This window comes from Acartia tonsa, chromosome 10 (assembly GCF_053477335.1).
Source record: "Acartia tonsa isolate MP-2025a chromosome 10, ASM5347733v1, whole genome shotgun sequence".
Taxonomy (NCBI): domain Eukaryota; kingdom Metazoa; phylum Arthropoda; class Copepoda; order Calanoida; family Acartiidae; genus Acartia; species Acartia tonsa.
Genome location: NC_137269.1, coordinates 19,171,765 through 19,192,014, shown reverse-complemented (window position 1 = coordinate 19,192,014; position 20,250 = coordinate 19,171,765). Strand labels below are relative to the sequence as shown.

The window sequence follows — 20,250 nt, the reverse complement described above, 5'->3', positions numbered from 1 at the left end:
ATTACAAATTGTTACATAGGTAAGAATAATTTAATTTTGTCTTGTATTGACAGATAATTCCATGTAGTGTATTTATTGAATTAAGTTACTTAATTAAATTAATATTATTGATCTAAGTGTTTCCAATCCATTTCCCCTTTCTAAAAATTTTGCAAGATATAATGTACGGTCTAAATTATTAAGTTATGTATGTGTTTTTCCACAAAGATTTCGTAAACGGCTGGACCGATTGTTCCACAATTTTAAAGGATATAGTATATTAAAGTATCTGTAATGCTAGGGCAGGTTAAAGCAATTTTGTAGGGCTAAGAAGAAATTTCCTAGAAGCTAGGGACTAAACAAAAGTCCTTAAATAGAAAATAAAAGAAAACAAATGATTCTGTTGTACTTTTTTAAGTGACAAAAATGGCTGTTTTCAGAAGATTTATCATATCATTTTATGTCTATAAATTTTAATGAAATTATGCTTTGATTTTATTCTACATCATTCGTTTCATTAAAATAGGAAAATATAATATCCTTATACCGCCGCTAGGCGTCTCTAGTAGTAAAGGTGGGGCTTTGTTACTATCTTTCTATCATAACACAAATTCTATTTTGGAATGGAGGAGAGAGAGAGTTTGGAAAGGGAGCAAAGTTTGTTTATATTATGAAACAGCGTAGAAAAGGGGGAGGGTACTCTAGGCGATGACTATATAAAGGGAATTTTCTATGGGGAAGGTGGGAAAGAGGTAGAAAGGCCGAAGTGTTTTGTCTAATACAGTCAAAATTTTTAAACAGCAAAATTAAGAAATTTTATGCAATCTCGTTAAACTTTTGTCCGAAAAGTTATAATTTTTAGGAAACCCTTTTTACTGACCTGGTTTTAGCCTACATCGTGGCCTTTGGTGACTTCAATCCCCCATAAACTTCAAATTTTCATAAGTTCAGTTAGGGGAACGTAAGGGTTGTAGATCGATTTATTGTTTTTTTTTACTTAAGACTAATATTATTAGATGGACGTCCAAGCTTTTTTATTCGAGGGAGGTTAAAAGTTAAAAATCGAAAATTAATGGAGTTGTCTTTTTATGATATAGACAAGGACGTCCAAGCTTTTTTATTTTAAGGGGGCATAAAAGGTTAAAATTAAAATGTTTGATCACTCCTTAACCCCCCCCCCCCCCCAATTGGACGTCCTTGATAATTAGATATTCAATTTTGGCTATTTTTAATTTTTAGTTGTATTGTAAAATACAAGGGTGTGTGTGTATATTAGTTAGGGCTGCCTTAATTTCTTCCTTCCTTCCAAGTTCCTAGTCCTAGCTGCTTTATTTTTGTTCATTTTGTGCCTTTTTTTTACAGTTTTTCATGTTATAATAAATTCTATATTAGTGATTTTTAAAGAAATTATATATTTTTTTTCATTGAATGTCAATGTTAGGTTACAATTCATACAGTTTTATATAGCGAAAATTTAAATTATCGGCAATTTGCAAGCAAAATCCGTTAGTTTTATTTGCTTCTATATTTTTTAAATTTAACTGAGTGAAAAGAAAATGATATTATATTTGATTTTTGTCGATATCTGAATTTATTTCTTTATTGTTTCTTTCTTTTGTTAATATATTTTATTTTTACTATAAAGAGTTTGATGATATAAAATGAAATTTTTATATATGTATTAGAAAGACAAACTCCACAAAATGCAAAGCACAAAAATCATGAATGGACAAAAGTACAAAGTAAATTAAAGAGCATACATTAAATGTCATAAATCTAACATAAAGGGGGGGGGTTTTTAATGCAACCATCTCGTAATCAATGTATAAATGGCACTTAGAATTCGAATTTTGATCTAAAATTCTGCATGAGTAATCCTTGGTAGGTCTATTTTCCCTAAATCGAACAAAAAAGTTGAAAAATTAACGGCTAACGGCTCAGCCGTTTAGCCGTTTTTTGGCTATTTTTAGGGCAAATCTGTCATAAATTACGTAGGAATCAACTTTTTGAAACATATTTTTGCTTTAAATCATGTGAAATGATACAAAATCAACATTTTCAGATTTCTAGTACCAGCAACTACTGGCTAGAACCGTTTGAAAACATTTTAAAGCAGAAAAAAGTATTATGTGGAGATAGGTTTCGTGATGATTTGCTTTGAAAATAGCCCAAAAAATGGCTAAACTGCTGAGCCGCCAGCTGTTAGCCGTTATTTTTCCAACTTTTTGTTCGATTTAGGGAAAATAGACCTACCAAGGATTACTCATGCAGAATTTTAGATCAAAATTCGAATTCTAAGTGCCATTTATACATTGATTACGAGATGGTTGCATTAAACCCCCCCCCCCCCCCCCCTTTATTCGAATTTAGTTGTGTAGCATGACTGACAGACCAACGGAACGGACCAATTAAATTTTATGCTCGTTCTTAAAATATCCACACATAAATCATTTGTCTATCTCTAATAGCAGCTGAGAAATTCCATTTCTTACTCACAGATGTACTATTTGATATTTCGAATTACATAGCACCTTATCTTCTAAAAATGATTTAACATAATCTACTCGATCTGATGTATGATGAAACACAAATTAAAAATAATATTTTGTTTTCAGATTAAGGAAAAGGATTTGAACGTATGAAATAAAATCCATTAAAAATGGAGCAACCAATTCCTGTCAAGGAGGTAGAGTATTTTTTTACAGAATAAGGGAGGGAGGGAATCTGACACTTTTGAATGGCTTTTTAAATTACAACTTTTTGGTATTAAGTTATTTAGTAGGTATTTACAATTACAATTATTTGCTTTTTTTTGTATAAAAAAAAAAAATTTGAACGCTTCGCGCGTTCTTATGTAAACTGATACAAAATATATAAAAATTTTAGATAAAAATCCTTGAGACTGCGGAGGATATTCAGGAGCGAAGAGAACAAGTTTTAACTAGGTATGTAGTTTATATTAGCTACCTAGATAGATAAGAATACTAGTTACCAAGGAAAATACCAAGCTAGTTTTAAAGTAAAATGATATGAAAAAATAGATTGGGATAGTTGTTAAATATTTAACATAATTTAGATATCTGATATAATGAAGCAAGGCAACTTAAAAATGAAAAAAATTAATTTTAGCTCATGCTAAAACTTAGCGTATGAGACACAACTTATTTATTGATATGTGTTTGATGTTAATACATAATTTATTGATATGTGTTTGATGTTGATACATATCTATAGTTAAATAAAACATCCTTATGTTATAAATTGAAACATGTCAGACTCGCATTCATAATCTAACCATAGTTTGCCATTATTGCCTGCCTAACCATGGGCTTCGCAAGGCAGGTGTCCCCTATTTCAAGCCATCTTAATAAAAGCAACTCAGCACCAATAATAAGATATTTCAACAATTTAAAACTTTTTAGGTTCCATGAATTTAAAGCGGCTGCCCGACTCCGCAGGGAGAAGCTTGAGGACAGCAGGAGGTACCAGTACTTCAGGAGGGATGCCGATGAATTGGAATCATGGATCAATGAGAAGCTGCAGGTATTGTCAATAAATCACTATATTATAATAAAAATTTAGTGAATTTATTTTTATTGTTATTTGAATGCTCTCATTCTTGTTTTCTATGCATTACTCATTTCAATGTTATGCAAATATTGAGTAATTGTGCATCAAATAATTAAAAATGCATCAAAAATTAATCGTTGAAAAATATTACTAAGATTCTGTTGTCTTGATTGCCTGACCGTTTAAGATGACCCATGACCATTATGACCAATATGACTTTTTTAGGCTGCCAGCGATGAAAGCTACAAAGATCCTACAAATCTGCAAGCCAAGATCCAGAAGCACCAGGCTTTTGAAGCCGAAGTTGCTGCGCACAGTAACGCTATTGTCGTCCTTGATAATACAGGTATCGTTTCATGTGATTTACTAACATTGTACACATCACGAAACCTATACGTGATTTTCAGCTGTCGTTGGGAGGGGGGGGCAACACTTAGTAGAATTTACTACCTTTTTATCTGCTTCCCTCCCCCCCCCCCCCCCAAATATTATTTTAAATTTATTTGGCTTGTTGGCTTTTCCATATTCCTGGTTAGGTTAGGTCTTTTAACACATTTTTGACTTAGGATAAAGAATAGAGTGAAATAGGATCTACGTAACATGTAAAAGGGGAAAAACTTATTGTTGCTGTTTAAAATCTATACCTACTTTTAGCTTAACAGCTAAGTAATAATCAGTTATTTTTTATAGGAATTGAAATGATCAACCACGACCACTTTCGCAAGGTGGAAATCCGCGAGCGGCTGGACGAGCTGCACCGCCTCTGGGAGTTGCTGCTGAGCAAGCTGGCTGAGAAGGGTATGCGCCTTCAACAAGCTCTTGTCCTTGTTCAGTATCTGCGCCAAGTTGATGAGGTATGCTTTCTTAGTAGCACACATATTATGATATAATAATAGGGATTTTTAGATTAAAATTAGGGATCTTAGGGGATAAGACGATTGACGATAATTGCTTGATGTCATTGTTCAAGCGTTTAAACCACTAATTGCTCTCTATAGAATGATGAATTTTGTGTATCATTATTGGGTATGTATACCAATTTATCTGCCATTGTCTTATCCCTTTAGATCACAGCTAAATATCTATCCCCGTGTCTCTGATATGTGACGAAATGCGAGTCATGTGTTTGTTTATTTACATAATTGAGCTTTATTTGGGTGTAGGCCTTCACTGCCGCATTTTAGTAAATCTGCATAGGGATTTATTACTTGGATCTTACACCTAATTATTATGTTCTTTAATAAAGTAATACTCGTAGCTGGCTAAAATAACGATACATCCCATTTACTCGATCCCTTCCCCTCCTTCTGGATGAACGAACTGACCAATATTCACGTTTATTTTATATCCCCTTTCATATTAATAATAAATAATACCTAATACACAATTCCAATAAATAAGAGGGATTGTTTAACAATGAGACGTAGTTTGATCTGTTGTTAGAATGAGCGGTTCTAATGATTTTAATACTGTGATACATGCGCGGAAGTGAATCCACATCTTATTTGAACAAGCAACTACTCCAAGCTACATGTTTTAGGGAGTGGTTCAGGGATAAAGGGAATCGTCAATAAAAAAAATTATTTATGATTTAATTTTAGGATATTAATAAAGGTACATACCTATAATTAAAAAAAAAAAAAAAAACATCTGAGAGCAAATAATTCTAATCTAACAAAAAATGTATTTTTTCAATTTAATGTAAAGGGTTTTATTGCCGACCTATTTAACTTTTTATTGTTTAGGTGATGTTTTGGATCTCAGACAAAGAGACCTTCGTAGCAGCTGAAGAATTCGGCCATGATCTTGAACACGTTGAGGTAGGAAATATAATGTATAGACGTACGGATAATATTAATCATAGAGCATATACTTGCTGTTAAGTTCAGTGGTCATGGAAAACTTTACCAGAATTTATTATTTGTCTTTAATGAACAGAGGGTGAAAAATAGATTAAATGGTATAGGTCAGAAAATCCTCCTAATATATATTCCCTTTTTTTGACCTTCCCAAAAGGTCATTACAGTAAGACGGACGGAGTCAGTTATAGAGTAAACTCTATTTGTTATTCAAAAGATTTAGAAAAATCAGCTGTCTGTTAGTGACAAAATAGTTTTTCTCTAATTTAAATATCCCTCAATGTAAATATTCCCTTATGATTTGATAGACCAACCTTAATTATGAATAAAAGAACAATGTTTGACATCCCTTATTATCTGTTTTAACATGTAAATAATAAAACTAACATATAAGCCTTGCTTTTATGTTAATTTTATGCATATTATTGTCTTACTTACATGGTTATCAGGAAGATGAAACTTATAAATCAGATTATTTATGGTGCATTGATTTAGAATGTTTGTTCCAAAAGGAAATGTAATGTTCATTGACAATAGCAGAAGCAATAATCTATACCCAGTGCTTTCACATAAATTTCCCTATCGAGCACTGATAACCAATTTAATTCAAGGTGTAACTTTACATAACAAGTGGGAACATGAATAAGTCTTTGAAACCTACTGCTTATACACTAATATTAATGTTTGTCCAGGTTCTGCAGCGCAAGTTTGATGAGTTCCAGAAGGACATGTCCTCTCAAGAGTTCAGAGTCACAGATGTCTGTGAGACTGCAGATAAGCTCACAGCTCCTGACCAACAACATCCTGAGTCTGAGGTAAATTCATTGTTTAATTGATTGATTGATTGATTAATTCATTGATTGGTTGATTGATTGGTTGGTTGATTGATTGATTAATTAATTGATTAATTGATTAATTGATTAATTGATTAATTGATTAATTGATTAATTGATTAATTGATTGATTGATTGGTGTATTGTGATTGGTTGGTTTATTGTTGATAGAAATATAATTAGTTAACCATAAGAAAATGAGAACATAAAAAGATAGAAATACAGAATGAAAGGAGGAAAATATGAAGAAGATTACATATATTAGTCAGCAAATGAAGTAAATCATACAATAGAATAAGACTATCAAAAGACTTACAGTTGGAATAAATAACATATTAGATATTTATGTAAATGTACCTAATAAACTATTTATTTCTTATAGGTTATTCTGGCCAAGAAGATGGAATTGCTGGAGGCCTGGGCCCGTCTCAAAAGCCTGGCCGTTGCACGCCAGGAACGCCTTTTGGGTGCCCATGAAATCCAACGGTTTAACCGCGACGCGGATGAAACAATCGCATGGATTGCGGAAAAAGATGCGGTTATCTCCATTGATGACTTTGGAAAAGATTTGGCCAGTGTACAAACTCTGCAGAGAAAGCACGAGGGTGTGGAGAGGGATTTAGCTGCGCTAGAGGTTTGTTTTTTTGTTCTTGTTTTCAGATGCTCATGTAACATTATTAAGTTTGACAATTCTTTGAAAACAAAATATTAATTCAACAGAATCTTAAAAATGCTTAAATTTGGCATAATGCAGTATTTCATTTTACTTAAATGGTTAATTTATACTAACTAAACCACATTTTAATCTTTATATTCAAGCAATAAAATGAATTAATAAGGTTTCACAATTATTATTCTATTACAAAATTTAAAATGTTCTTGAATGGTTGATAAATTATTATGATATACTTAGAGGACATTGCACTGGAATAGATTATCCTTCAATTTTCATATTGATACATTTAAGTTTTTAAATTTCAATAATACAATAATTTCCAATTCTATTGCTTTAATTTTGTTAATCACAAAATTACAAGATAAAAATGTAAGGCTTCTCTATGATAAAGATTATATAATTAGGTCAACATAATATTAATACTATAATAAGTATTACTTATTTTTTATCCAATCTAAGCAAACCTTATAATCAGCAAAACCGTTCAATTCTAAGAGTGGGGGGGGGGACGTTTCTCCTGGGATTGAATTACACTTTGAATTGGGATAGAAACGATCTTCGATCAAATGGTCATTAAATCTGTGTCAAATTGACTAGAATATTACCTTTTTATTACCTAGTCTTCTAGCTGATACGCCCTTAGAAGCTCTATGGGTACTTGCGGGGGACTCCTTCTCTTTCATTTTTTTTTGTTTAGTTCAAGTAAAATATATATAAAAAAATTGGGGGGGAGGGGGGGGGCAATTTTTTTCCATTGGCGATTTTTTTTTTGGGGGGGGGGCCCTAAAATAGTTATAAACCTTCCCAGGACATATAAAAAGTTATATTGTAAAGGAGAACCATATCGGCTAAGCAGTTAAGCAAGATATTTCGCTACAGACAAAAAAAAACTTTCTTAATTTAATATGATAGGATGTATAGAATATTTATCTATTTAGGATCGAGTGCGCACCATTGGCGAAGAAGCTGAACGTCTGTGTGGAATCCACCCCGAACAGGCTGATCAAATTCAGGCATACTTGTGTTAAACTTTGTACATTACCCAGTCCACCTGCTATACTTTGCATCGAGGTGCTCTTTATTTAAAAGGAGGGGAAGAACAGAAAAATAGCCTAAAGTCATCCTAAGACTTAATTTTTTGTAAATATATAGGCTACAACCCACCTTGAACTTACCTGAAGCTTCCCTAAATTAGAGAGTTTAATATATTAAATGAAAAACAAACAAAAGCATTGCTGCTTTATGTTGTAGGGTATATACAATTAGGAATACAATACATTATACAAGCTGCTGCTTTAAAGTGGGTTGAGACCTTAAATTTTTGATGGGACAAATATATTCATAATCAATCATCGCCCTAGTATTTAAATTAATTTTACACCAAATCACTTTACGTCGTTTTTGTTTTGAATTTATAGTGATTTTATGGCAATCCTAGCAAAGAAAATAACACATGAATGTGGCCCTAGGCTAAGCACAAAGAGATTGTACAAACCTGGGAGGCCCTCATTGAGAAGGCCAGGCTTAGAAAAGAAAAATTGGACAAGAGTTATCTTCTCCATAGGTATGTAATATCATGTACTTTTTAATATTTCTAATGATTGAAGATTATATACCTTAACAAAAAGATAAATGTTCTGCTATTGTTTAGATTTTTGGCTGATTTCCGAGATCTGACGTCTTGGATAACTGACATTAAGAATGTCATCTGTGCTGATGATTTGGCTAAAAATGTCTCAGGTATTGATTGATTGATTGATTATTTAAAAGTTTATAAAAAGTACAGGAAAATAAAGTTTCTTTGATTACCTATCAGATTCATAGAGTTTTAGATTATTGTAGATTGATTAATATTTTTTTACAATTTTGATTGATTGTTTCATAATCTGAGATGCATTATTATTGATTGATTGATTGTTCAGGTGCTGAGGCCCTGTTGGAGCGCCATGCCGAGCACAAATCTGAGATTGATGCGCGCGAAGACAGCTTCCGCTCCACTGCTGAAGCAGGTATGTAGTATTGTTTGATTGTAAAGAGTCAAATTTTATTCTTGAATTTTTACAAAAAAACGTTTTTTTTTACGTAGATTTTGTTGACTGATAGGTAATTGTTGCTGAGCTGCTTATGAGCATAATTGTCCTAGTTTTCTTTTATTAGCAAATATACTCTGTTATATAATTCACTTTGTCTGTCCTTTTGTCAGTTACGTTATAGTGGATATGTTATTTTCTTGGCTGCAATTTAAGGTAGACAGCTGAAATTTTTAGTTAAGATTTTTATGATCTGTGCGCATCTGTGTTATATATAATTTTTTCCACGTTTTTCTGTCGTTAAGGCTTTAAAAGATAAAAATACTTGTTTTTATAAAAACTCAACATCTTTTTTACAACTCACTTTTCCGTTTTTCCATCCATGTTTTCTTGTGTTTTGCTACTTCTGGACGTTGTCATCCTTGTTTTAATGCATTCTTATACTTTGAATTATGTAGGTCAAATGCTGCTGGAAAGCGGGCACTATGCAGCGGATGAGGTGAAGGAGAAGCTTGGCATCCTTGCAGAGGAGAAGACACAACTTCTTGAGCTATGGGAAGAGCGCAGAATTAGGTAAATACTTTTCCAGTATGGCTTTGAAAATATCCGCTGGATTAGAACCGGTTCTCAGACATACTGAAAAATTAAGTATAACATCATATTAAACCTATCCAGTTTTCTACGAATATAAAAATGTACAATCAAAAGAGGAGAGGGGGAAGGTCAATGGGAAACCGCCCTTTAATGTATCACAAGATAATTTTACATGAATTATCTATCTATCTATATTATTATCTTATTTGTATTTAGGTATGAACAATGTATGGACTTGCAGTTATTCTACCGTGATACCGAGCAGGCAGATACTTGGATGGTCAAACAGGAATCATTCCTTGTCAACCAAGATCTCGGAGATTCACTGGATTCTGTTGAGGTAAAAAGTCCTTTTATTATTATTTTCTTTTTAATTTAATATATTCCTAAAAAAAAAACATTCTGTAACAACCTGAAAACAAATTTTTTTATTTGCAATTAAACACTAATTTAGCAATAAGATTAAAAATCTTGTCTAGGCTCTTATCAAGAAGCACGAAGACTTTGAGAAATCTTTAGCCGCCCAAGAGGAAAAGATCAAGGCACTTGACGAGTTTGCCACCAAGCTCATTGATGGGGAACATTATGCTGCAGAGGATGTTGCTGAGCGCAGAGCTTTGCTCCTGGAGAGAAGAGCACAGCTGCTAGAGAAGTCTGGTATTCGCAAGACTATGCTGGAGGACAGCTATAGGTAATGATTAATTGATTGGCAGATTTTCCTAATTTTTTTCAGCCATCGTTTTATTTTTAGGATTTTGATTACTATCTAATACACCTGGTATATAATCTAAATGATTTTTATTTCAGGTATCAGCAGTTTGAGAGAGACTGTGACGAAACAAAGAGCTGGATCAATGAGAAGCTTAAGGTCGCCAGTGATGACAGCTACCTGGATCCTACCAATCTCAATGGCAAGGTTCAGAAACACCAGAACTTCGAACAGGTATAAGTTTTTAGATAATGGATTGAAAACGAAGTAGCAGGTTTCGTCGTTTTTTCACAGTAACTTTTGATAGGTTATACTAGGCTAGGTAAATGTGAATGAATGCCCCGCAGGGTTAGAGCCCAACTCTGGGGCTAGAAATAGGTGGAAAGTTACTATGGAAATACGACGAAACCCGCTAGGTACTTCGTTTTTTTTTAATGATTACATTACAATATCCATCTTTCTTTAGGGGTTGTCATTACATACAAGTACCCTATATATTAGAAATATTTTACTTACTGTTATGGTTAATTATTTAGGAATTGAACGCCAACAAATCTCGCATCGACGAGGTAGTTGATGCTGGCAATGACCTAGTCGAGTCTGGTCATGTTCAATCTGACAGGATCAAGGAGAAAATCACTGAGATCAATAAAATCTGGGAAGATCTGATTGCTGCTACAGAAAAGAAATCCACAAGATTGGGTGAAGCTAGCCAGCAACAGCAGTACAACAGAGGTAGGAAATTTCTTCGTGCACTTAAAAAACAAAAAGATAAATTAAAACTTTAAAATTAAAACTCCATTGCCAAATTAATTTAAGTAAGCTCTACCTGTTATTGTTTGTAACCAAGACGTTTGTTTTTTAGGCAGAGAATTTTATAATTTTGCAATAATTTAAACTTTTTTTAGGCATTGAGGATGTTGAGATGTGGCTGAGCGAAATTGAGGGTCAACTCATCAGCGACGATTATGGCAAAGACCTGACCAGCGTGCAGAACCTCCAGAAGAAGCACGCACTTCTTGAGGCTGATGTTGGCGCCCACCAGGACCGCGTGGACGGAGTTCGCATTGCCGCTGACAATTTTGTTCAGGCTGGACATTTTGATTCTGAGAGTATAAAAACTAAGTTTGAGTCTCTCGATGGAAGGTAGGATTTTTTTTATAGATTGCTCATTTTTCATATATTGATTTAATTTTCCCTTTAATATGGGATGATTATTGATGTTTGTTTATTTATTGAAGTGTTGATTTGATGATCCTTAAAATGACTTATGTTATTATATATCATTGCATACTTTATTAATTGATTAATATTATACCTAATCCTTTGCATGATTGATTATTTTTTTTGTTAATTTATTGATTATTTTAAGGTATAAGAACTTGATGAAGCCCATGTCAAACAGAAAGACAAGATTGATGGACTCTCTGGAAGTTCAACAGCTTTTCAGGTAATTGATTGATTGATTTATGAACATTTTAATTCTTTATTTGCTTCACTGGTTGTTAATTGAGTTGGATGTGGATTGGATAGTGTAATAAATTAATTTATTTGAAAATATTAGGTTTTGCTTGTATTTCTAGTGATTTTTGCGATCTATTTCGCACATCCTTTGATATCATTGATTGACTGATTGATTGATTGATTGCAGAGACGTTGAGGACGAAGAGGCCTGGATCCGTGAGAAGGAGCCCATTGTCAACTCCACAAACCGGGGCAGAGATCTTATTGGTGTTCAGAACTTGATTAAGAAGCATCAGGCTTCAATGGCTGAGATTAACAATCATGAATCAAGGTATGAATTTATTTTAAATTGATTTTATTTATTCACTAGCAGCTAAGCCTCGCCCTTAGAAGCCTCTAGACTCATTTTTTTTGGGAGGGTGGGATATTTCTAGGTTGGAGAAACGCTTCCCCAAAATATTTAAAAACTTTCTTGTGACCTATAAGAAGCTTGACTGTAAATGAGAACCAAATCGTTTCAGCGGTTAGTGAGATCCCACGCTACAACAACAACAAAAAAGCTTACTGCATCATATGAGTGGATTACCCAACCACTTCATTTACAAAGTTTTAGTTATTACAAATTTCCCCGCTCCTTGTTTTAGAATTTAATTTTTTCTTATTCTAGGATTGATAATGTCTCACGAAGCGCATCTAGCATGGTGGAGCAGAACCACTTTGCCAAGGAGGACATCAAGGCACGTCTAAGTGTGCTCCACGACAACTGGACCTCGCTTAAGGAGAAGGCTGCTCAGCGCAAGCGTGACTTGGAGGACTCTCTGCAAGCCCATCAATACTTTGCTGACGCAAGTGAGGCTGAATCTTGGATGCGCGAGAAAGAACCTCTTGCCGGCAATTCTGATTATGGCAAGGATGAAGATGCTTCTGAGGCACTGCTTAAAAAGCATGAAGCTCTCATGTCTGATCTTGAAGCTTTCAAGAATACAATTGATGATCTTAAGGCCCAAGCTGCTTCCTGTAGGCAACAGGAAACTCCTGTCATTGACATGATTGGCAAGGAATGTGTCATGGCTCTGTATGATTATACTGAAAAATCTCCCAGAGAGGTTTCAATGAAGAAGGGAGACGTTTTGACTCTTCTCAACTCCAATAACAAAGATTGGTGGAAGGTTGAGGTGAATGACCGCCAAGGTTTTGTTCCAGCTGCCTATGTCAAGAAAATGGACCCTGGACTTACAGCTTCCCAGCAGCAGCTGGTGGAAAGCAGCTCAGTCGGAGCCCGCCAGGCGCAAATTGAGAAAACCTACGGCAACCTTCTTGAATTGGGTAACATTAGGCGCAAACGTCTGGATGATACCTGCAAAGCCTTCCAGCTTGTGCGTGAGGCCCAGGAAATGTCCAACTGGATTAAGACCAAGGAGCAACATGCTCAGGTCCAAGATGTTTCCGATGATCTTGAACAGGTTGAAGTTATGCAGAAGAAGTTTGATGACTTCCAGGCAGATCTGAAGGCCAACGAGGCCCGTCTGTCTGAAATGAACGAGATTGCTATGCAACTGGTGTCCTTGGGACAAACAGAGGCCGCCATGAAGATCCAAGCTCAGTTGGAGGATCTGAATGACCGCTGGCGCAAGCTGCAAGAGGTGACCACCGAGCAGGCCGAGGCTTTTGAGAAAGCTCATGAAGTGCAGATGTTCCATCGTGATGTTGATGAGACTAGAGATTGGATCTCTGAGAAGGATAGCGCTCTTGCCACTGAAGAATTAGGTAAATCTTAGAGTATTTTATTTATTATAAAATTAATAGTAGGTATTCTTCCTCTTATTTTAATTTATATAATTTGACTGGTTATCAATAATTTTTCAGAAACATTGTTTTTTATGACATATTTTTGAGCCCTAAAAAAGGCATCTATTATTCACAATGCTATGTTTGTTAAGCCTTATAAAAAAGGTAAAAATTAAATGATATTTATGATTATGTTTGTTTCTAGGCAAGGATCTAAGATCTGTGCAAGCCCTGCAGCGCAAGCACGAAGGTCTGGAGCGTGACCTGGCAGCATTGGGAGATAAGATTAATCAGCTGGATGAGAAGGCTAGCAAGCTTATGCATCTGCACACTGAAAGCAGTGAGGTAAAATAGAAACAGAGAAAATAATTTAATAATTAAAAATAATGGAAGGGGGTGGGTTTCAGTGATAAAGACTTGATTTGAGGGAGAGTCCCCAAATAATAAAAACCAGTTCTCTTAATCTCAATGGCAGTAAGGTTGAAGGCGATTTTTTTATTGGATGCTATTTCATCAACTTTTATTAAGTTAAAATTGCATAGTAGCTTAAACAATTTGGACAAAGGTCATGAAATTAAAGTATCTTTTTTGCCAGGTTGTGTATGAGAAGCAGAAGGAGATAAACGAGGAGTGGACCCACCTGAAGGTGAAGGCCAAGCAGAGGAAGGCCAAGCTGCTGGACGCATATGAACTCCAGAGGTTCTTGTGCGATTTCAGAGATCTTATGTCATGGGTGAGTTGCTTTAAAAAAAAAAATAAGATAAGATCTCTTTTATTCTTAATTTTTTTAAATCCATTCTTTTTTTCCAGATTTTTTTTTCATTAGAAATAATGTCTGGCTTTATTTAAGTAAAACTTTTTGCGCATTTTTCGTATTTATTGCTTACTTATTAACTTAATGCTGATTCATTTTGATTTTTCAGGTGAGCAGTATGAGGTCCTTGATCTGTACTGATGAATTAGCCACTGACGTGACTGGAGCCGAGGCACTCATTGAGAGACATAATGAGCACAGAGTAGAGATTGATGCCAGGAGCAATGCTTTCCAGGTAAATAATCATCATTACAGACATACAGGCAGACCATTTAAAAATAAATGAATTGAACGCTATAATACACATTGAACCGGCTTTTAAATTTTTTGACAAAAAACATCCCTGAAAATATGCCTTAAAAAATCTGGATTGGCCTTGCTATATTGTCAAAGCAGAGGTCTTAAATCGAAAAATTCAGCATGCTTGAAATAAAAATAACTGTCTCTTACATACCTACCTACAGACCCTAATCTTAGAAAAGTTCACTTTAAGAAATATATGATCAAAATACAATCGAAAGTAAAATAAAAATATTATAAAATATTGTTCAATAATAACTTTTTTGTAGGCATTCGAGTTGTTTGGCAAGCAGTTGTTGCAAAACGACCATTACGCCAGCACCGAGGTTGAGGAGAAGCTGGAATCAATGGCAGCCGCCAGAGAGGACTTGGAGAAGGCCTGGATTGCCCGCAGGATGCAACTGGATCAGTGTCTGGAACTCCAGCTCTTTTACAGAGATTGTGAACAGGTTGGTTAATGATGCATTTTAATTTTTTAAAATAGTAGGATGTTTGTGTGTTTGTCTTTATTAAATTTTGCTTATCTTGGTCATTTTTCAAAAAACAGATTTTTAAATTTTGGTTGGACGAAAAGCGTTAAAAGTAATTATGTACCGTAATTGGATGTCTATGTGACATACCTAGTGGTAGAATGTTTGTCTGTTTATATGAAAATTAGCGCATTTTGGCTAGTTGCCATCAGAATTTTTTTGCTTATTTTCATCTATGCCTAGGCTGAAAACTGGATGTCGAACCGTGAGAGCTTCCTCCATTCCGACGACGTAGATAGCAAGGAGGAGAAGATTGAGATGATGATCAAGAAGCACGAGGACTTCGACAAGGCCATCGGCAACCAGGAGGAGAAGATCGAGTCCCTGCAAACTTATGCTGATCAGCTGATCCACGCTGAACATTATGCTGGCAGCGACATTGAGGATAAAAAGAAGGAGGTCAGTTTTGATGTTTTAAACTTTTTTGTTATTATATATTCATCTGGCTACAAATAACAATTTAATTTACCTTGAATTACGAAAAGGGTTATTGTAATAAGGACCCTTGAAAACAACAACAAATCTAATAATCTTAATATGATTAAATTGTCTTTGATACCTTGATTGCGAATCGCTACTATAATAATCTCTCCCTTTCACAGTTATTTATTTTTACATTTTTAATAACATCTTTAAAAAATTCTCATTATTTTTTTTAAACATTAGGTATTGAATTAACCTTCTTTATAATTCTTATATTCTAAATATTTGTTCCTTTTCTAGGTTATGGAGCGTTGGGCAAAACTCAAAGACGCGCTGATCCAAAAGCGCGCCGAGTTGGGTGAATCTCAAACTTTGCAACAGTTCTCCAGAGACGCAGAAGAAATAGAAACCTGGATGCTGGAGAAATTACAGTTGGCTCAGGAAGAAAATTACAAGGTACAGACCATTATGCATCACGGATAGTAAAATCTAGATTAATGAAAGTATAAACGAACTAGTACAATTTTTTTTTTAAATTTGCTTGGAGGTTTTATTTAGATATTATGTAAGAGATGTAACTTGAAAAGTCCATTTTCTTGTTAGCAGTTGAAATCATTACTTACTACCTATTTCTTTATTTAGAAGTTGAAACTTGGATCAATTCTAAGGTGAAATAAAAATCAAAAGCTTTTAATTGCTTTAGTTATACTTATAGCCTATATATTATTTGATGCTACTTAATTGTTTTGTTACATCTTATTTTGCGCACTTTTAAATGCAATTTGTTTTGCAGGATCCTGCTAACATCCGCTCCAAGCACCAGAAGCACCAAGCCTTCGAGGCCGAGCTGGCCGCCAACGCTGACAGAATCCAGATGGTCTTGGCTATGGGACAGAACCTTATTGACCGCAAGAAGTGCTCTGGCAGCGAGGAGGCCGTACAGGACAGGTAAATATGGATACAAGTTTTGACTATTTTTTTTATTTTGTACAACCCAATCAAAAGGAGTACCATAATATTAAAGAAACAGCGACTACACCCCTAGTGGTACCCTTCCCTCAAAATAGTTATGAACCTTCCCACAATCTACGAAAAGTTCAGCAAAAAAAGGTTCAGTAGTGAGATCCTTCGGTACACACAGACAGAAAGGCGGTTTAACAGCCTGTGACTTTTTCACAAGGATTTCTTGAATTCTGTATGAAAATCTTTTTTTTTCTAGGCTTCTGAAAATCTCGGAGCAATGGCAGCTGTTGGAACAGAAGACCAGCGAGAAATCCATGAAACTGAAGGAGGCAAACAGGCAGAGAACATTCATTGCCGCAGTCAAGGATTTGGACTTCTGGCTGGGAGAGGTCAGTAGTAATGTTTTCTTGGGGCTTAGGGATAGATCAATGGGTTAAACTGTACACTGCACAGTTATATTTTACTTTATGTAAATGGATGTAGAATATACTTGGATATTATGACTGTAGTCAATTTAGTTTGCTAAGATGGAACTCATTAATTGGCCAGTTTGTTAATTCAGTGGAAGGGGAGGGGATGAGATAAAGGGGGTCGAAGGGGGGAATCGTTATTTTAGCCCATTTAGTGGTACTTATGTGCTAATTTTAAATATAGACAAATGATGACAATAATAAAAAAAATCTAGCATATATTGATGTTTCTCTAATGTTTATTGTTTACATCTTAACGTAGATAAAATTCTGTTATTTTTGAGTGTTTAAAATACATTACCTAATCTTTCTTCAAATTATAAATTTTTAAATATCTTTAAGAATTTGAGAAGATTTTGTAATTTCTAATAACTTGAGTAATTTTCTATGTTTTTTTAGGTTGAAGCCCTATTGACCACTGATGAATTGGGCAAAGATTTATCTTCTGTTCAAAACTTGATGAAAAAACACCAACTCGTTGAGGTAAGAAAGAAAACTGTGATTTTTATTGTTTTGTATAATAATACATACACTAAATTTGTTTTCTGAAAAAAATTTGCGAAGCAAATAAACTTTATACCTAAATACCTAAAAAATTGAAAGAAAATACTATTAGAAAACTCTAGTAGCATATTATTCTAATAGAGGTATACACCTTTTGTTTGAAGGTGGGAGGGAGTCAGTCATTCATTGAGGGAAGCGAATACTTATAAAGATGCTACGCATCTAAAGAAAAACGTGACTAACATGAACAATATACTTTAGGCTGATATAATTGCTCACGAGGATCGTATCAACGACATGAACGCCCAAGCTGAGAGCCTGATTGAGTCAGGACAGTTTGATAGCGATGATATTAAGGAGAAGAGAGATGGTATTAGCAAGAGGTAATTCTTCACTTTCTAAACAAGCGGCTATATCCTTAGCATTTAGGGGATCTGTATTCGAGTGGGTAGAAAAGTATTCACCTAAAATAAAGATCCCAATTCGATTAGTAGTTATTAAGATATTAAGCTTCAGACAAAATAAAACCTTACTACTTTAGGTATATAAAAGTGTGTCAGGGAAAATAAAAAAATCACGCTTTTATAGATAACAATATTGGATTTAATCACTGTTTTGTTGACCTGGGTGGAATGAAACAAATTATTCTTGAAGTTTTTATTTGATTTCCGCGGAAAACTGTTAATATAAAGTCAATTTTTATTGTTTTGTTGCTATAATAATGAATCTAATTGCCAGGTACAAGCATATCCAAGATTTGGCAGCTCACAGACAGAGCCTGCTGAACGAGAGAAACACCCTCCAACAATTCTTCAGGCAAAAATCCATATTTTGTGAATAGCGCAATATATACCCCTCTCCTCACTTTATGCATCTAAGGATATAAAAATTATGACAACTAAGTTTAAATGAACTAAAAACCTCCATCAGAGGAAAACTGACCCAAAATTACATTTGCTTTTGATCTATTCGTATTTACAGGCTATGGAATTATCTTAAATCTTATGATTTTTGGCATCAGCTGTAGAAACTAATTTTATAGTCTTGAGATATTACGAGATTTTGATCGATAGCTAGTAGGCTTCTTTTAAACTTTGATTTACACCTAGCCAGTAATTGAAACTTTTTACACACATTCCGTACACAAAATAACGACTTTCATAATTATACAGAGACATCGCTGATGAAGAATCCTGGATTAAAGAGAAAAAACTTCTCGTCACCTCCAATGACTATGGTCGCGATTTGACAGGTAATTTTTATATGAACTAGCGGCTCCGCCCACAAAGGCCTCTAGGTGGTGGTACATTCCCCAAAACCTAATAAACCTTCCCAGGACCTACATTGTAAAGAAGATCCATATCGGTTCAATGGTTAGCGAGATTCTTTGGTACAAAATGACAGACAGACAGACTCAATTTTCACACTTTTATTTCTGGAATTTTATGTCATTAGTTCATTTGTTATGACTCTAGGTAGTCATCTTAATTTAAAACTATTTTGTAACAGGTGTCCAGAACCTGAAGAAGAAGCACAAGCGTTTTGAGAACGAGCTGGCTAGTCATGAACCTGCCATCCAATCTGTGCACGAGACCGGCGAGCATCTTATCCAGTCCTCTCAGCACGGAGGTCCTGAGATTGAGGCTCGTCTGAAACAGCTGTCCGACGTATGGGAGGAGCTTAAGGTATTTATTTAATTGTTTCGTACACATGAAAATGACAGTGATTATCAATATAGAAAAATTAAACTTACTCTTTTTAAAAATTGAAGAAGATTATATATCCTTCCCTGACACTTATTTAAGTTTTGATTTTATTTAAATTTAAATTTATTTTTATGTATTAATTTACTATAAATGTGGAAATGGAACCTTAAGATTATATATTTATTTTGTAGGGAATGTCAAGCACTCGCAGAAACAAGTTGGAGGAGAGTATCATTTACCAACAATTCTTGACTAATATGGAAGGTAAATAATGTTTTTTTAGTAGTAAAGCTACTCTATTTCTTAAGTGCCGTTTAATCATTGATTACGAGATGGTTGCATTAAACACCCTCCCCCCCCCCCTTATCCATCTGTATCAGGAATTCTATTTGTTATGGGCGGATCGGCCATAAAAAAAACTGGTAGAAAATTTTTTCTTATATTGATCTTTAGAGGAAAATTTTCACATGGTCTTCTGGTAATATGCACCTTTTCAACTTCTTATTGATTTACAGAGGAGGAAGCGTGGATCTCTGAGAAGCAGCAGCTGCTTACTGTTCCAGACCTCGGAGACAACATGGCTGCCGTTCAGGGACTCATCAAGAAGCATGATGCCTTCGAGGGAGACATTTCTGTCCACGGAGAAAGGTATGACATTTATATATTCAAGAGGGATGGGGCATTTAATTATTTTTTTGATGTATATTTATACCCCATTTACTTAAACTGGCACCACTATTTACTGTAAATGTCGCTCCCTAGAATGGATTTTTTATTACTTTGATCTTACACCACATTAATGTACTCTAATAAAGTAAAACTTGTAGCTGGCCAAAAAAACGATCGTCTCCATCCCCTCTTCTCCTACTGGATGAACGAACTGATCAATAAATGAGTTCCATGTTAGCAAGCTTAATTCATTGATGAGATATTTTTCCCTGGTATAATAACCACGTCTATCTGTTTTATATTCATTCTTCTATGACATCACGAGTAAAAAAGATGCTCTACCTAATAATAATTTTTAGGGATAACTCT

General features: G+C 34.5%; 1 protein-coding gene across 4 annotated transcripts in view; it reads left to right on the top strand.

Moving 5' to 3' along the window:
* The window catches only part of alpha-Spec (alpha spectrin), a 28,508-nt gene continuing 8,258 nt past the window's right edge, over positions 1–20,250 (top strand). For all 4 annotated transcript variants that reach the window (XR_013883424.1, XR_013883423.1, XR_013883422.1 and 1 more), the window contains exons 1-37: positions 1–19; positions 2,595–2,665; positions 2,866–2,924; positions 3,402–3,522; positions 3,775–3,895; positions 4,240–4,403; positions 5,295–5,369; positions 6,101–6,223; positions 6,624–6,875; positions 7,856–7,930; positions 8,387–8,481; positions 8,569–8,657; positions 8,840–8,926; positions 9,406–9,520; positions 9,758–9,881; positions 10,021–10,232; positions 10,349–10,484; positions 10,787–10,985; positions 11,159–11,396; positions 11,623–11,700; positions 11,902–12,045; positions 12,382–13,481; positions 13,708–13,847; positions 14,098–14,235; positions 14,426–14,551; positions 14,886–15,065; positions 15,330–15,545; positions 15,870–16,025; positions 16,363–16,517; positions 16,789–16,921; positions 17,402–17,485; positions 17,768–17,889; positions 18,245–18,322; positions 18,679–18,758; positions 19,016–19,191; positions 19,404–19,476; positions 19,728–19,860. Coding sequence is in view for 1 of the 4 variants with exons in the window: in XM_080175116.1 (XP_080031242.1) it covers positions 2,639–2,665; positions 2,866–2,924; positions 3,402–3,522; positions 3,775–3,895; positions 4,240–4,403; positions 5,295–5,369; positions 6,101–6,223; positions 6,624–6,875; positions 7,856–7,930; positions 8,387–8,481; positions 8,569–8,657; positions 8,840–8,926; positions 9,406–9,520; positions 9,758–9,881; positions 10,021–10,232; positions 10,349–10,484; positions 10,787–10,985; positions 11,159–11,396; positions 11,623–11,700; positions 11,902–12,045; positions 12,382–13,481; positions 13,708–13,847; positions 14,098–14,235; positions 14,426–14,551; positions 14,886–15,065; positions 15,330–15,545; positions 15,870–16,025; positions 16,363–16,517; positions 16,789–16,921; positions 17,402–17,485; positions 17,768–17,889; positions 18,245–18,322; positions 18,679–18,758; positions 19,016–19,191; positions 19,404–19,476; positions 19,728–19,860 (5,624 nt within the window). In the remaining 3 variants the exon portion in view is untranslated. The remainder of the gene's footprint in view (positions 20–2,594; positions 2,666–2,865; positions 2,925–3,401; positions 3,523–3,774; positions 3,896–4,239; positions 4,404–5,294; positions 5,370–6,100; positions 6,224–6,623; positions 6,876–7,855; positions 7,931–8,386; positions 8,482–8,568; positions 8,658–8,839; positions 8,927–9,405; positions 9,521–9,757; positions 9,882–10,020; positions 10,233–10,348; positions 10,485–10,786; positions 10,986–11,158; positions 11,397–11,622; positions 11,701–11,901; positions 12,046–12,381; positions 13,482–13,707; positions 13,848–14,097; positions 14,236–14,425; positions 14,552–14,885; positions 15,066–15,329; positions 15,546–15,869; positions 16,026–16,362; positions 16,518–16,788; positions 16,922–17,401; positions 17,486–17,767; positions 17,890–18,244; positions 18,323–18,678; positions 18,759–19,015; positions 19,192–19,403; positions 19,477–19,727; positions 19,861–20,250) is intronic.